We start from the raw sequence: 13,102 nt of genomic DNA on the forward strand, positions 1-13,102 counted from the left end.
CAGCATCATAGGAGCAGGAAGGCTGACGTTTCGGGCCTAGACCCTTCCGAAACATCAGCCTTCCTGCTCCTATGATGCTGCTTGGCCTGCTGTGTTCATCCAGCTCTACACCTTGTTATCTCAGATTCTCCAGCATCTGCAGTTCCTACTATCTCTTATTATTATTATTATTAATATTGTTTTCAGTAGTTTCTAAACAATTATGATGTTGAGCAGGAATATAGGCTCACCAGTCAGCACAAGATCTGAGTTCTTATCATATAGGAGATGCAGGGAAGAGAGAAAGATACTGAGACACCAAGATTGACATCTACAGATATATTTGAACTTTCAAGCTCCATGACTAGATTTTTTTTTGAAAGGTAAGGGTTTCAAAGGATATAGTGTTTATCTGCGTAAATAGTATTGAAGTGCAGATCAACCACAATCTAGGCTGAAGGGGCGAAATGGTCTGCTCCTACGTTCTAGAGATATTAATGGTCAGACTAATGAAGAGCAACAGGACAGTCAGACATGAATGAAAGCAGGTTTTCCTGCAACATTTCCATGGGAAAATGCAAATAATGCCTTACCATCACAAGGATTCACTGCCACAGCAGCTGTGCTGCCAGCGATACAACCACTGATGAAGGATACATAAAACGGAGCTCTCTCATCTGGGCTCTTCTGTCCCAGTTTGTTAAGGTTAGCGAAGAGTGGGAAATAGACGATGGAGAAAGGAACATCCCTTTAAATAAAAGAACAGCATTAACCAGATACACTGCAGCACTTCCAACCTTTTATCTCAATGTATTCTTTTTTTTTAAAAAAAGAGCTTGTTTAAGTAACTTAGAAAGAAATCAGCATACGACTATGTGACCCATTTCAAACTGAATACAGAAGAGTTTCTGCAGGTATTTCATTCTCAATTTAAGATTTACTTGATAAAACAATTAAAATAATTGTAATGATAGAAGACATCTTATTACAGTTAGTATTTAAAAAGTCTGAAAAGATAGAGAACAGCTATTCAAGTGTGATGGACTTGAGCTGCACGTAACGTTCAACATCTACTGAAGTATGTTAAAATCAATACAAAAGACGACTGATCAGCAATAACGTATTTATATTGGTCTTCTCAAGTTTAAAAAACACAGAGGCCCAAGGCTCTTTACAGAAAGATGAAAAAGCAAAACTACAACACCAAACACATAAGGCAATACTTAGGGCAGCAACTTTTGAAGGAGGAAACAGAGTTAGAGCCAGAGGGACACAGGAAGGAATTGTGATGGAATCATCGACGTGAGGTAGCAAAGGCATGAACCAGGGTTTCAGCAGCTAATGAGTTGGGGCAAGAAGTCAGGTGATGATAAAGAGATGGAAATAGGTGATCTTCATGATTGGTGTAGATGCATGGTCAGAAACCCAACCGACAGTTTGGTCTTGATGTAACAACAAAGTTGCAAACAGGCTGGTTTGTCCTTAGATGTTGCCTGGGAATAAGATAGAATTGATTCAGGGATATTAAAGCAGGCACTAACATTATGTTTCATTCTTCCTCATATTTAAATGAAGGAAATTTCTGCTCATCCAAATCCTGGATTCTGGATAAACAGTCTCATGATTTAACAACCTTGGAGCGTGTTGAGAGAGGTGGTAGTGAGTTAGAGTTGGATGGCATCATAGAATCCCTATAGTGTGGAAACAGGCCCTTCGGCCCAACAAGTCCACACCAACCCTTGGAGCGTCCCAACTAGACCCATCCTCCTATAACCCACCTAATCTACACATCCCTGAACACTACGGGCAATTTAGCATGGCCAATCTACCTAACCTGCACATCTGTGGACTGTGGGAGGAAACCGGAGCACCTGGAGGAAACCCACGCAGACACGGGGAGAATGTGAAAACTCCACACAGACAGTCGCCAGAGGGTGGAATCGAACCCAGGTCCCTGGCGCTGTGAGGCAGCAGTGCTAACCGCTGAGCCACCGTGCCGCCCATCGGTACTCATCTGAAAACTAAGGCTGTGTCCTTGGATGATATCATCAATGGGCAGGAAAGAAATGATAAGGAGGAGAAGTACAAGGAAAGATCCTTGGGAGATACAAGCATTAAACAGATGGAGGTGAAGCCACTATAGCTAAGAATGCAGGTCAGTCGAGTACTCGGTGGCACTGTTTCAAAATTTACATCAGTCTTTCAGAAGAGGGATGAGGGGCATTTTTTTTTCCTCTCAGAGGGTTCTGCGACTTTGGAACTCTGCTTCAGAAGAGGCTGGAGGTGGGGGTCATTGAATACTTTAAGGACAGTGGTGAATAGATACTTGTTAGGCAGAGATTCAAGAATTCTTGATGGTTGAGGAGAGTGCGGAATTTGAAACACAAACAGGTCAGCATGACCTTATTGAATGGTGCAGCAGACATCCATAGATTCCACAGAATCCCTGCAGTGTGGAAACAGACCATTCGGCCCAAAGAGTCCACACCAACCCTCCGAACAGCATCCCACCCAGACCCATTCCCCTACCCAATTCCTGTAAGCCCTGCATTTCCCACAGCTAACACACCTATCCTACACATCCCTGGACACTAAGGGAAATTTATCATGGCCAATCCACCTAACCTGCACATCGTCGGACTATTGGAGGAAACTGGAGCACCTGGAGGAAAGCCATGCAGACACAGGGAGAACTCCACACAGACTGTTGTCTGAGCGTGGAACTGAATCAGAGTCCCTGGTGTTGTGAGGCAGCAGTGCTAACCATTGGGCCACCATGCTGACATGAGGGGTCGAATGGTCTGTTCTGCTCCTAATTTGTACATTTGTATATTCTTAATGAACCAGACAAGAGCAATACCACCCGCTTGAATGGCTGGATGTCGGGAGAAGTTGCCGAAGTTTGCAGGCAGGTCGAGGAGGATGAGGAAGGATCTTTAATCTTTGTCATAGCCATGCGGGATGTCATTTGTGACATTGGTAAGAACCATTGTGTTACAGTGGTAGGAACACAAAACTGGAATTCCAGGAAAAATAGATTTGGGAGGTGACAACAGGTTAAATGACTTTGAAGAGGAAAGGGAAGTTGGTGATAGGATGGTATTTACCCAGGCGAAAGGGGTTAAGGGGTGCCTTTTTGAGGAATCTGATGAAAACATCAGATTTAAAGGAGATAGCAACAGCACAAAAGAGAATCATTAATATCAGCTGTGGGGAGAGGAGGGGGAATTGGATAGTGAGCAGCTTCATGGGAGCAGTGTAATTGCATCAAGAAATGGAAAAGGTAACCTCTCAGAGGGGATGAGAAAACTAAAGGAAAATAGAAACTCAGGGCAACGGTAAAGGTGAAACTTCGGAGAAGCTTGGCTAGTGGAAGGAGGAAAGTGGCAGAAGCAACTTGGTAAGTGGTTTTAATCAGAGTGATAAAGCAGTCCGTGAGTTCCTTGAACCTGTTGTTGGAGGTAGGATAAAGTACACAGTGGGAAAGGGTTTAAAAAGATAGTTTGCTGTATATAAAAGAAGCCAGACAGTTTCTTTGTGTTCCAGGATGACCTTAGAATAGCAAACAGTGTGAAAAGATGAGAAAAGGACCTGACTGTACTTTGTGGTCCAATCAGTTATGGTGGTTTTGCATCATTTCCTTTTGAGCCCAGGTTCGTTAGAGTTAGGATAGGGGTTACAGCCATATGGGGGTAATTAAATTTGTAGGTGCCTAATTATCTCTCTATAACATGTCCGTTTTCCCATTTCCTATATTGAACAACTTAAACAAGGAAAGTTTTCATGTGAACCTTAAATATATAACTAATGGAATCTTCTACCACCAGTGAATTCATCCAATAGCCAAATAGCTGTTGAATCACCTAATGATAAGGAAAAGTCTTTCTTTGTCAACACAGTGCACTAATTGCATTTTACTTTACTACCCTCTAAACAAGGGATATCTACTAGACCTCATCCAACGTATTTCCATAACTAGGCAACAAAAGTACTTTGGTAGTATTTGCTCACTGATTTTAAGTATGCTGCGGGAGAATCAGAGATAACAAGGTGTAGAGTTGGATGAACACAGCAGGCCAAGCAGCATCAGAGGAGCAGGAAAGCTGACGTTTCGGGTCTAGACCCTTCTTCGGAAATTTCAGCAAATCTCAGATTCTCCAGCATTGGCAGTTCCTACTATCTCTGTGGGAGAGTCATCTTGTTTTCCATTCAGTTTTTGCCCTATGCACCAGATTGGGAGCTGGGAGTATGATTAATTGATTCACCATATATACCCTAACCAATACTCAAGGCACACTTGTGCCATCAAAATGAAATACAAACAAACAATTAATCAGGCATGATATAATCTTATATAAAAAAATTACTAACAACTGCTTAGCACTCTAAGGAAAAAAATCAGTTTCCTGATTGACTTGAGGGAAAATATCCAAAACCATATACTGGACATTGGGAAGGTTCAGATTGATCACAGATGGAATAGATTTGTTGTGTGCACATTCAGAACCCATTGACTAAGGAACAGAAAGCCTGGCCAAAGTTCCTACTCTTGCCAAGATCCGCTGTGATGGCCCATAGAGTCAAATAGCTAAACACTTCCTGCCAAGGCTCATTTGACGAAAACAACCACTTAATAAAACACCAGTTAAGATCCACAGAATCACTTAAAACAAGGAATCAGAGGGGCTCATAAAATTAAGAAAAAAATTGGGAACAAAATGACAATTCCCTACTATCACTTACTCCTTTAAAAGTGAATCAATTTCACACCCTCCAATTTCACTCATTTTTCTGCTGATTTTTGTGGAATTGTTTGATTGTTTAAAATGGTGAGCATTGATCGACGTTGCTGGATTACTGGAGATCGTCTTGGGAAGCTTATTACGAAGGGCAAACACAAGAGTGTTGCACTGAAATTTTCCATTTGTAAGGCTGACTCAACACTGGTATCCCTCCTCAAATTCACAATCGGGCTCATCAAACAATATGTTTAATGTACTAACTACAATCAATTCAAGCTCATTTAATCTGATAAGGTTTCAATGCTGATGGAGTGTGCTTATTTTTAAAATCTAAATGCTGGTGCTTACAACTCAGCCCTTTTATCAACTCTCTATTGAAAAGACTTATCACGGTACTAGCATCCAGTTGCTGAGAAGCACTTGAACTGTTAGTTGATCTTCAACGTGACTACATTTCATGAATCACTCAGCCTAGTATTTTGATGACAGTCTTTGAACTGCAGCCATTTGGGGCAGTGTTTTCTGGCTGTGGCTGCCAGCTTTTCATTGGCACAGCCAGGCATTGGAAATTATTGCCAGCTGACTCAGTGACCCACTGCCTCAAATGAAACATTCATATTCTTATGTTTAGATCTCTCTTCATTATTTCTGGAAACTCCTCCAGTCCTACAACCTCTTTTCTTTTGGTCTCCACACCCTTTGCTTCACTACTTATGCCACAGATTCTGGAATCTCCTCCCTTTCTCCGACATTAAGATTTTCCTCAAAAGTTCATCTCTTGGGCTAAACTTTTGATCACCCCTCCCAAAAACATTTCTCTTCATCCGGCTTTCATTTCTTTGATCCTGCTTTTTGTGTATGCCTTCCAGTCCTCATGTACATCAAAGGCGCTAATTAAATGCATTGTTTTTGCATAACTCTGTTGCCTTAGTCAGCTCAGTCACAAGCACGCTGTTTCGATTAATGAACACTTTGTCAAATACTGCTTGCTACCTTAGCAATGTTGCACCTAAGCCTTTGTAAAGGCCAGCAACTCCCTTGCTCCTCAGCAGCTCTTTGGTGATCTGTGTAGCAGTCTGTGGGGATTTGATGGTGGAGGTAGTTTGACTCGCACTGGAGATGGTGTTCTCCACGGGGGAACTCGTTGCTGACTGGGCTGTCATCAGCTTCTGTTGGGCTATTGCAATTAATCAGACAGATAAAGTAGGTCAGTTACAGCAAACAAGTTAAGCAAGACATATCATGCAGCACAGAAGAACGCTTCAGTGTCAAAGAGGTATCATTATTTGACCCTCCAATTTTCATTCCTCCTCCTGTCCTGTCCATAAAGGTGCAGACTCTGACAGGTATACACATCCACAGATACCCAGTCAAAGTGGCCTACACACTAAATTGGATATTCAGAGGTGGCTATCTTGACAGGTAATGTTATTAACATTCTCACTCAAGATTGGTGCGGTCGCACAGATCAGGAGTTTGTATCCTAATTTCTTGTTCTCCCTGTCATCTTAATTATAAAGATTTTGAGCAATTAAATCGTACCCCTTTGAGCATGTAATCAGGTATTTAACAAAGGCCTAACCAGTGGGAAAGCATTAAATACAACTGCCCTAAAAGGTGTTATTCATTTTGATAAATTTCATTTTGGCAATGTCAAAGAGGAGTTAATTCTACACGTTCAATATGGTAATGCAACGATCCATGTTCAAAAGTCAATGACAGTTCTGTTCATTAGTAATTAAGATGCACAGCAGGGAAGTTACTGAGGAAGTGCAGGGTTCAAGGAGTTAGTTACAACTGTGATTATCTTGGCAGTTTGCCATTATAAAGCTATTATTCATATACTGTTTGACCATCCACAATAAAAGCTAGACATCAGTCCCCCTCCAAACATCCTTGGTGGGACAGACACCAGACTTACTCACACATAAAGAGTATAAAAAGATCTCAACTTCCAGCATTCGTCAATTCAGAGTATATTGTCTCTGATTGAGATCATAGTAGAGCTTCAGCTGAACACTTCTGAAACAGAAGAACCACTTCTGATACCATGCAAAATGCAAAGTACAAAGTAATCCTTGTTGGAAATGCAAATGAGTGGACTTCAGGTTGGCAATGTTACTCTTCGTAGTTGAATAGTGACCAACTAAAAAAAGCAGGAGTGGATGGAGTCAGGCTTACATACACCCAGGGTTTTAGTTTTACTTTTCAGTTGAGGGCGGGGTTAAAGCTGCTCGATACAGCTCTCTCTGCTGCAGCTAAAAGTTTGAGTTCTTTCTCTGCTGCTAGCTTGTTTATTTCAGTGTTCATAAGAACACAAGAACCAGGAGCAAGAGCAGGCCACCTGGCCCTTCGAGCCTGCTCCACCATTCAATAAGATCATGGACTGGAGATAGCAAGTGAGAACATCTGTTTTGCTGAATTTGCCTTCACCAAGGGTGTGTTTATGATGTTGATGATTAGAAGTTAAATAATATATATTATTTTGTTAAGTATTTCGATAGAGTTAAAGTATGCCAAATTTTTTTGTCTGTACTTTAACTGTGGCGGAAGAATGACGTGTGTTTTGCTTAAAGCCTAGTGGTTTGACTAGTAAAATGACATCTGGAACAGCACCTTACACTTGCCTTAAATAAGATAAAAGTTAGGAGTTAGGCTAGCTCCTTGATATATTTTGAAGGAGTTTGGTCTGGTCCATAACAATATCAAAAATTACTTTGAAACATCCTTCTGAGATTGACATGAATGTGTTGCTGTTAAAGTAGCCAACTCCGGTTATTCTGAAAGAATACTTCACACTACCTCTTGCTTTAAACCGCTTCGCTTTTTCAAAAAGTCTTTGTGCCCATCTTAGATATTTTAAAGCCAATATAAAGCATTCACAGGAAACGTAAAACACGTACCATTTGTTTTCATAGCCTACACAATTTTACATTTCAGTTGTCAGTGGCTAAGTCCAAGAAACTAATCTTTCGTTTATGGAGACTCCACGAAGGGTTGGAATCATTATTTTAGGCAGACTTCCCTTTTCAAGTGATACATACCAAGACGTCCTGCATCCTGCAGCTGGATCTTCAGCATCTCCATAGGGGTAGTTACAATAACTTGACAGGTCCCAGCACCACAACCAGCCAGCATCTCCTTGATCAAGGTTAACTGCTTTCTAGAAAGGGAAGCAAAAAGAGCCAGCAATGATTCTGCAAATAAGCACTGAAAATTGAACTGCTTGTGCCACATCAATAGCTTTGAAGGTTCAAATGAAATCTAGCTGTCTGCGTGCTCTGCTAAGTGTCTTTTTAAGAAATGGAATGGGATCATTTCTGCAATTCTATTTTTACACTGAAGGACAGTGATGTTGAGTTCTACTTATTTCACACAGCAGTAGCTTCAAGCAGAGGCACAGCAGGGGTTAAAACACTACGTACAAACCTTTCCTTGAAAACGTTGAATTTATTGTCAAACAATGCTCTATTTTGCATTGCACACTTGTCCCACAAGACATTTGGAACTGTTGAAGCAGGGCACCTTATGACCCATCAATCAGAGCTGAAATTTGCACTAGGTTCAATATCGGCTGGACAGTGTCCTATCTATTCAACCAGCTATGCAAGTTTCAGATATTTTGAAGAAGCCAGCATCTCAGTCACAAAAGTAGCTCCTTTTGGAGTTTATATTTTGAAATACAACTTTGTGTACACAAAACACATTCTTATCACTGTAATATCAGATATGTAACTGTAAGAAGTGACTTGAGATTGGTTGAAGGACCAAGTATAATAGAATATCTATACCCAAAGTCACTCAGGTGATCAAAAAGCAAACAAAAATATTATCACAGTCCACAGAAGGAGGAGAAACAATTGCACATTCACAATAGAAAGCTCCAGCTGACTTGACTTGTTTTTTTATAAAAATGGCCAACCTGCACAGAAAGTCTCTTTTTTCAGTTTAAATTTATCTTTAAAATGTAGAAGAAAAATACATGTTTACCAAAGCCAATTAGAACATCGAGACCAAATCCCCAGAGTGCTAGCAGCCTTCTGGTATAGACTGCTTTTCATCAGAAATGAAAAATCTTATGGCATGCCCGGAGAGATCATTTTTAGTGGGTGATGGATCACCATTGGGCTGATGTGTCAAAGGAGCTCAGTGTATTTCAATATAAAGCTTTGCAATGTGCTAATTCACCATATTTATTCCTTAGTGATATTTAATACAGCACACAAGTTCCTCAGATTCTTAGTTGGTTATACCTTGCACCCAGGGGATATACTTCCCTAATAAATTACAGAATTCTATACCCTTCAAGAAAAAAAGCCTGTCATTTTAACACAGTGTTTTGCTCAAATACCCACGTGTCTATTCTCGGCATACTGCAATGCTCCAACGAATCACAGCGCAAACTGGAGGCGCAACATCTCATCTTCAAACTAAGCAGTTTGCAACCTTCTGGGCTCAATATGGAGTTCAATACCTTCAAATTGTGAACCCATTCCTTCCCTTTCTTTTAGCTTTGCTTGTTATGGTCTCTGTCACCCTCCCTCCCTATCCCCCACTCCAGTGAAATGTATGTTCTTTCCCATCTGGCAGTCAGACACGCCATTGATCTGCCATTCTCACGTTTCGAACACTTAATCTGACCTATCAACATCCTTACTCCTCCATCATTCCACACCCTCCCCCCCCCCATCTCCACACAACTATTGCATAAATGCTGCCCCCTCCATACTTCAGCTCTGATGCACAGTTATCTACACTCGAAACATTAGCGTGCTCTCTCTCTCCATGGATGCTGCCCGAGCTGCTGAGATCTCCAGCATTTTTTGTTTTTAGTTCAGATTCCAGCATCTGCAGTAATTTGCTCCTATTTCATTCTAGAATCTTCAATGCCTTATTTATCATGTTATTCACCTGTTTGTGTGTGTTAATGCACCATTGCACTGGCAGCCACAACAGCACGGTACCATGCATGCTTCTTTTAGGAGTCTCGTTATATCTGCAGCCAATTTGACTCGGAACATTTATATCCTTCAATGTCAAACATAACTTCACTGTTACTCGGATATAAACATTTTCCAGAGGGGTCACTTGATAGCAATCGGGGCAGTACCATTGGATTATACTCACATTGTATATGGAGGTAAATGTCACCAGTAATATCAGAGATGAATTAGTTCAGTAAAGACTGAATTTTGAAGATGGGACCTCCTAGCTTTATATGAGTTTCACACTTGGCTACTGAGTTGTATCTAGTTCAGATGTTTTGGATAGCCATCAAGCATAAAAAAAATCTTCATACAAAATATATTAAGTGATGCTCAGTGGGAAGCAGTGTTTTCAGACAAACAATTCGGGTTCTGATATCGTATCCATTCCACAGTTTGCAGTTAGAAGAGAGGGTGACAGAGTTATACAACATGGAAACAGACCCTTCCATGCAACTCATGCATGCCAACCATCTTTCGTAAACTGAACGAGTCCCATTTGCTTGAGTTTGACCCATATCCGTCTAAACCTTTCCTATCCATGTACCTGTCCAAATGCCTTTTAAATGTTGTAATTGTACCCACCTCTGGCAGCTTGTTCCATACATTCCCCATGCTCTGCATGAACAAGTTGCCCCTCAGGTCCCTTTTACATCATTCCCCTCTTTCCTTAAATCTATGCCTCCTAATTTTGGGGTACTGCTATACAGTTTGGTTTGCTTAGGAAGATGTGGTCACACAGAACCAAGCCACTTCTTCGACTAAAATACACAAAGGGATGCCTATGGCACAAATGCATGATCTCATCTGGGAAACGGAGAGCAAGGCATCTCTGCAACACTAACTGTGATCACCTTCATGGAATAAGTCAAGACTAGTTTCAGTGACTACAGGAGGGGTACCCCTACTGACTGTCACAAGGAAGGTCATTACAAACATCCTCCTCAGTTGCCTCCTCCCTTTGGCTAAAGAGCTCCTGGAGTCACAATGTGGATTCCACCCAAAGGCACAGTGGACATGATCTGCACAGCAAGACAACTCCAAAGAAAATGCTGAGAGTAGCAGCAACTACTACACATGGCTTCACAAGCTCTGCTTTGACTGGATTTGGGGGCGAGGGGAAGAGATTATGGATTTCCTCAAAGCTGGCTGCCTACAGAAATTCAACACCAACCTCTGAATGCCGCATGCAAACTGTGATCCTCACCAGTGGACCATAGACCCAATGGGCATGCAAGTAACAGTCAAACAAGGCTGTGGCATTGTACTTGTGCATGTGTGCACTCTCAGGAGGTTAAAATCCAAACCATCATCAATATATTCACAAAGTTATGAGAGAGAGAACAGGCTTGGGCTTAACATCTGAAAGACAAAGGTCCTCCACAGCAGAAAACGATTTCTACATCACTACAACATTGACTAAGATGACCAAACACACGCCTCCACACAAAACAGGAGGACATTCAGCTATTGCCAATTAAAGATCAGCTTGCTCTCTCGTGAAACTTGGAATCTGACACTATTTGGCTATATCATAAAAGAAGTCCATTATAGGGATGACCACCCTTTGACAAAAAATGATGACATGACAGGTGGGTTTTGTTTAGCTGCTATTACCCACAAATTGGCTGGTGAACGTGGGCAAGCTGTTCATTCATGTGGGGCACTTGCAGGTGACAGATCATTGGATTTAGCTGCAAAATATACACATTTCAGGATAGGTTACTGGGAATACTCAATGCACGCAACCTGGCACTTCTACACTGTATTTCAACAAAACTGATGTCAATTTTAACACTCATACTGCTTGTCAGACTGAGATCAATAAACTTATCTCAGTTCTCTTTATCTAGCTAATCTACCAAATAAATTGGTACAATTCACCTGAGGTTTTCAACATAAAAGCCTGCCACTACTCATTGCTATTACTTTCTGACTTAATGGCTCTTTAAGTCTTATATTTAAAAGAAGATATTCCCAATGACCTGCATGCTTCTGGTTGACAATTACTTTATTAGTCTTATTTCTCCATTTGTAAGGATTACCACCAGATGGTCATTGCATGGAATCCTTCCACTACACACCAGGGCAGCAGATCTTGGCAGCTCATCTTACATCCGTCCTCTTTCTTTTAAAATGTCCTCAATCTTCATATTCCTATCAAGCACTGGTGTAACAAAGTAAATTTTGCTCAATAAATTGTTTTGATTTTTCACATTTTCAAGTCACCAGCACACATGCATTAAGACTTAATTATATGATTGCAAATCCCTTTGTTTAACAGCAAATTGCTTTACATGATTGGTCATACTATCGCAGTCATCCATTTTAAAATGCCGTCAGATTGAATTTACTGATTTTGAGGAACTGGCAATAATTTGCTAAGTGATAGCATTACTCTGGTTTGGATCTAAGTTACCAGTGCAATTTTACATCTACTTGAGGTATCCAAGTGGGACTGGTATGACTATCAGCCAGATCTCCAATGCCTGTTCACCACTCAGTGATTTCTCACTGTAAGATATGTTTGTAGAAACTGTGCAAAAAAAAAAAAAAAAATTGGTGTTGACTGTGTTGAAGTCTAAAGCTAAGTGGCTTACCAATTTTAAAGACCACAATAATGAGGAGTAGTAGGAGGCCATTTGGTTCCTCAAGCCTGATTCATCATTTGAGAAGATCATGGGTGGTCCACATTCTCACCTCCCCTGACAACCAAGAAAGTTCTGAGTAGTTGCAGACCTCGGAAAACAAAATTTCACCTCATCTTTGTTTTAAATGGATGACCCCTGATTTTTGAACAGTTCAAGAGTCTCCCTTCACTCTTATGTGAAGACACAAAATGCAGGAAAATAGCTAATACTTCACTATTCAGTTAGATGCTGGTGATCTCCATTTAGCCATCTCTGATCCATATCTTTAATATCCTTACATAACACCAAATCAATCCCAGGTGGTGGTGGTGATGGTGGGGTGGGTCATTATTTTCATTGGGTTTTTTGTAAAATTCACTTCTCAAAGGCTGAGCTCTGATTTAAAGGTTCTGCCCTTTTGTTCCTGATTCCCTCACACAAGAGAAATGCCCAAAATGGAATGTAGTATTCAAAACGGGTTCTGATTAAGGTTCTGTACAACTGAAGCATCAATTCCTCTCCTTTATATTCCAGCTCCCTTGAAAGAGACCAAAAATTATGTTAGCCAATTTTGACGCTTTTTTGCATCGAACCTGTACTGCACCAAAACAATAAAGAAGAAAAACTGAGAAAATTAAAATGAAACAGCTGATTGTAGAGAAGCTTGCTGTGTGACTTCAATTTTCATTTTTTCAATTTTCCTCAGTTTATGCCACGGGCAATGAAATATGCCCTTTATATAAAATGAAGAAAACTAAACATATTG

General features: G+C 40.8%; 1 protein-coding gene across 1 annotated transcript in view; it reads right to left on the reverse strand.

Annotated features, from left to right (window-relative positions):
• The window catches only part of LOC109912099 (mitochondrial glutamate carrier 1), a 147,097-nt gene that overhangs the window by 55,690 nt on the left and 78,305 nt on the right, over positions 1 to 13,102 (reverse strand). The window contains exons 6-8 of the mRNA XM_048607286.1: positions 7,766 to 7,884; positions 5,715 to 5,898; positions 573 to 727 (exon numbers count right to left, since the gene is read on the reverse strand). Coding sequence (XP_048463243.1) covers positions 573 to 727; positions 5,715 to 5,898; positions 7,766 to 7,884 — 458 coding nt within the window. The remainder of the gene's footprint in view (positions 1 to 572; positions 728 to 5,714; positions 5,899 to 7,765; positions 7,885 to 13,102) is intronic.

Source organism: Rhincodon typus, chromosome 17, assembly GCF_021869965.1.
Source record: "Rhincodon typus isolate 14 chromosome 17, sRhiTyp1.1, whole genome shotgun sequence".
Lineage (NCBI taxonomy): Eukaryota > Metazoa > Chordata > Chondrichthyes > Orectolobiformes > Rhincodontidae > Rhincodon > Rhincodon typus.